At 42.0% G+C, this 3,549-nt stretch overlaps 1 protein-coding gene across 1 annotated transcript; it reads right to left on the minus strand.

Annotated features, from left to right (window-relative positions):
* Positions 1 to 907: 907 nt before the first annotated feature.
* LOC115955410 lies at positions 908 to 2,173 on the minus strand. The gene is made up of 3 exons (XM_031073531.1): positions 1,358 to 2,173; positions 991 to 1,263; positions 908 to 943 (listed from the first exon to the last, which is right to left on the minus strand). Exons 1-3 carry the CDS (start codon positions 2,171 to 2,173, stop codon positions 908 to 910), a joined length of 1,125 nt encoding a protein of 374 aa, XP_030929391.1.
* Positions 2,174 to 3,549: the final 1,376 nt, after the last annotated feature.

Genomic DNA, 3,549 nt, shown 5'->3' on the forward strand with positions numbered 1-3,549 from the left:
CCAGGTCTCCCTAGGTGTGTGAAACTCTGGTTGTGAGGAAGAGAACCATCCTGCTCTCTTGTGAGATGGCCTAGGTTGATTTCCTTGCTGTGAGGATGAAGGCTGAGTGGCAGACATCATGTTGTAGGTCTGGGTAGGCTGCTGGGATGGTGGCTGAGGTGCAGGCTGAGGTGCAGATCTAGGTGCAGACACCCCTTCCCTTGCCTGCAACAAAACCCAGTTTCAATACAGTGTCTATTGTAAGTTTAAAAAAAACAAGTTTTTTTTTTTTTTGCCATTTAAATCCTAATTACTTACAGCTTTTTCTCTTTGAAGTCTCTGTCTCCTCTGCCATGGTGTCTCCCCAGTGATGCCAGCCTTGCACCCTCTTGAGTTATGCCCTTCCTTTTTGCATTTCCCACATCTTACAGGTCTGTTCTGTCTACTTGCTTTGTAAGGGTTCCTAGGCTCATCAGAAGCCCTCTTTCTTTGCTTGGGTGGTCTGCCTGGTGGTTTGTATATGTGAGGTGCCAGGGGAGCAGGCTGTCCAGTCTCAGCCCATTCTGACTGGCCAGGCATGGGAGGAAGTACCTCCTTGTATATCTCCATGTAAGTTTCTTTGAAGTAGCATGGGTGGGTATAGTCTTCTGGTGTCTCAATGTTTGTATAAATGGCTGTTATGACATGTTTGCAGGGAATGCCATTTAAATCCCAAGACCTACAGCTACATGTCTTCTTCACCAAATCAACTACATGCCTCTCATACTGACTGCCTACCTCATAAAGGAAACTACCAGCTGGGGTAGCACTAAATGCCTTACTTTCAACCTTCAATTTCTCCAACCTATCTTGTATGCTTGGACACAACTTTCCAGCATACTTCTGTATCCCTTCCCTTTTTGTGTAAAGTCTAGTCATAAGTCTAACCCTAATCCACTCCAACATTGCCAAGATAGGCTTGTCCCTAGACTTTAATATCATTGCATTAAAAGACTCACTCAAATTATTTACCAAACAATCTGTTAAGGCCCTAGGAGTGAAGTGTGACCTTGTCCACTGTGCAGGTGCAATGTTTGCAAGATACTCATATGCCTTTTCATCCAAATCCCTTATGTACTGCATGCATCTCTCAAACTCCCTTACTGTTGTGGCAGCAGCACACCTCCACAATGCATCCTTTAGCTCCAATCCCTTGTGATCAACTTTGAAATTGTTGTAGATGTGTTTCACACAGTATCTATGCTCCACGGTAGGGAATAGTGTCTCTATTGCAGGTATAAGCCCCTGTAAATAAGAGCAAACAAACAAACAAAACAAGTTAGTTCAGCAAACAAAGTCAACTATTCAAGTGTAACTGAACAAAACAAAACTTGCATACCTTTTGCCTATCAGAAATGAAGACCAACTGAAGCTCCTCTAGCCTCCCTATATCATCAGCAAAAATTTCCAAAAACCATATCCAAGACTCCCTGGTTTCTTGTTCCACAACAGCCATGGCTACTGGAAAAATGTTGTCATTTGCATCCTTGGCAGTGGCAGATAAGATTTGCCCACCAAATCTGTGCTTTATGTGACAACCATCTAAACCTATAAATGGCCTGCATCCACCTAAAAATCCTACCTTCTGAGCATTGAACCTAACATACATCCTCTTAAATTTTGGCTGGGAAGTCTCCTCAGCCATTTCTGTCTGCAGTATAACCCTACTCCCCTTGTTTACAGTGGTTATCATTTGTGCATAGTCCCTAAGGACACCATATTGCAGTTGCTCATCTCCATTTATCAAATCCTTTGCCTTTCTCTTTGACCTATACACTTGGTTTACACTTAGGTCAACAGATAAATTTTGCATCACATGGTTGTGTACACCACTCACCTCCCAATTTGGATTTTTGCTAAAATCCTCAATGAACCTCTTAGCAACATAAGCTGATGTTGCTTGGCTGTTTTTGAAAGACTTGGGACAAGTACAGTCATCAGTCAAGGTCTTAATTTGAAATGTTAGCTCTCCACTTATTTGAGATGCATAACATCTCCACCCACACCCATTCTTGCAGTGAACTGATATCTTGGTCTTCTCATTAAGCTTGAATTTGATGTCAATAGGTTTTTTGATTGCATACTCCCTCAAAGCAGCTCTGAACACCTTTGCATTAGGGAACTTCATCTCCTTCTTCAGTACAACATTTCTCATGTCACTCTTAGCATTAAACTCTACTTGCTCAGGTACTGCTCATCATCAGACCCATCCATGCTTACCAGGTCATCCTCAAGGGCTGGCTCAGCCCACTCAGGGTCTGTGTGGGGTGCATTGCTTGATTCTGGGGCTGTGTGGGGTGCATTGCTTGATTCTGGGTTTGTATTGGGAGCAGAACCTTGTGGAGTTGAGTTTTGAGCAGCAAATACATCATCACCAAAGCCATCCCCCTCTAGGCCTTCATTTAGCCAATCATCATCATCATCATCATCATCATCTCCTTCAACATTCTGTTCTTCATCTCTTGCATCAATGTCAACATCCTCAACATCTTCTTCATCATCACTCTCATCATTATTCTCATCATCATTCTCATCATCTTCATCATCATCACTATCCAATTCTATTTCAACCCTTGCTGCATCACCACTTACATCACCACCTGCATGACCACCTACACCATCTACCACTCCCCCTGCATCACCACCTACACCACCATCTGCCACTCCCCCTGCATCAGGATACTCAACTGCCAATGGCTCCACATCTATGTCAGTATAGATTATGATTTTTTCAGCATACCATGCCTTATGAAGGTTAGTCATGTTTACGACATCTGTATCTGTTTCTATGTCTCTTAAATCATGCTGTAGATCACCATCAGGAATTAAATACTTATATCTACTGTGTTCCTTAGGAGCACCAACTAGATGACATAAATCCCGAATTTCAAAGTAACTCAACTTGTCAGGGTCAATCTCTGTCAGTAAACGTACAGACCCACCCACATATTGTATGGTTGACTCCTCCACAAAACATCCCCCAACATGAATTTCAAGGTCAAATGTGAAGTCAACCATCTGCAATTAAAATAAGTATTTTGTTTACACACACTGACATGCAGAAAGTGACAAGAAGCCAAAAGAGACAACAAGCCAACAAATTGACAACAACACACGGACAAAGGACCACATAAAGCACATGCAAAACCAGATTCCCAACAAATTCATAGGGACCACACTACCCACACTTCACAAACAAGTGCAATCATTGACAAATAAACTTGATTCCTTCAGGTATATGCATTATAGAAATAACCATATCAAAATGCATATCCTAAGCGATTCTACACATAAATAGCAAAATGCTAATTTAACATACAAAAAAAATTTTATTGTGCAGATGAACAGCAAAACCTAACTACGTGGGTGGGTCACCATAAAAAAATGACATCAAGAACCCAAATGCAGATGAAAAACAATCACACATACCTTGCCTAGGTTCAATGATGCAAAACAAGTGTTTTCTCCCTCTCCACACGCTCCAAACCACGAAGAACAAGCCTGATTGCACCTTGGGTCTCTCTCTCGAAA

The sequence above is a fragment of the Quercus lobata genome, chromosome 1 (genome assembly GCF_001633185.2).
Source record: "Quercus lobata isolate SW786 chromosome 1, ValleyOak3.0 Primary Assembly, whole genome shotgun sequence".
NCBI classification, from domain to species: Eukaryota; Viridiplantae; Streptophyta; class Magnoliopsida; order Fagales; family Fagaceae; genus Quercus; species Quercus lobata.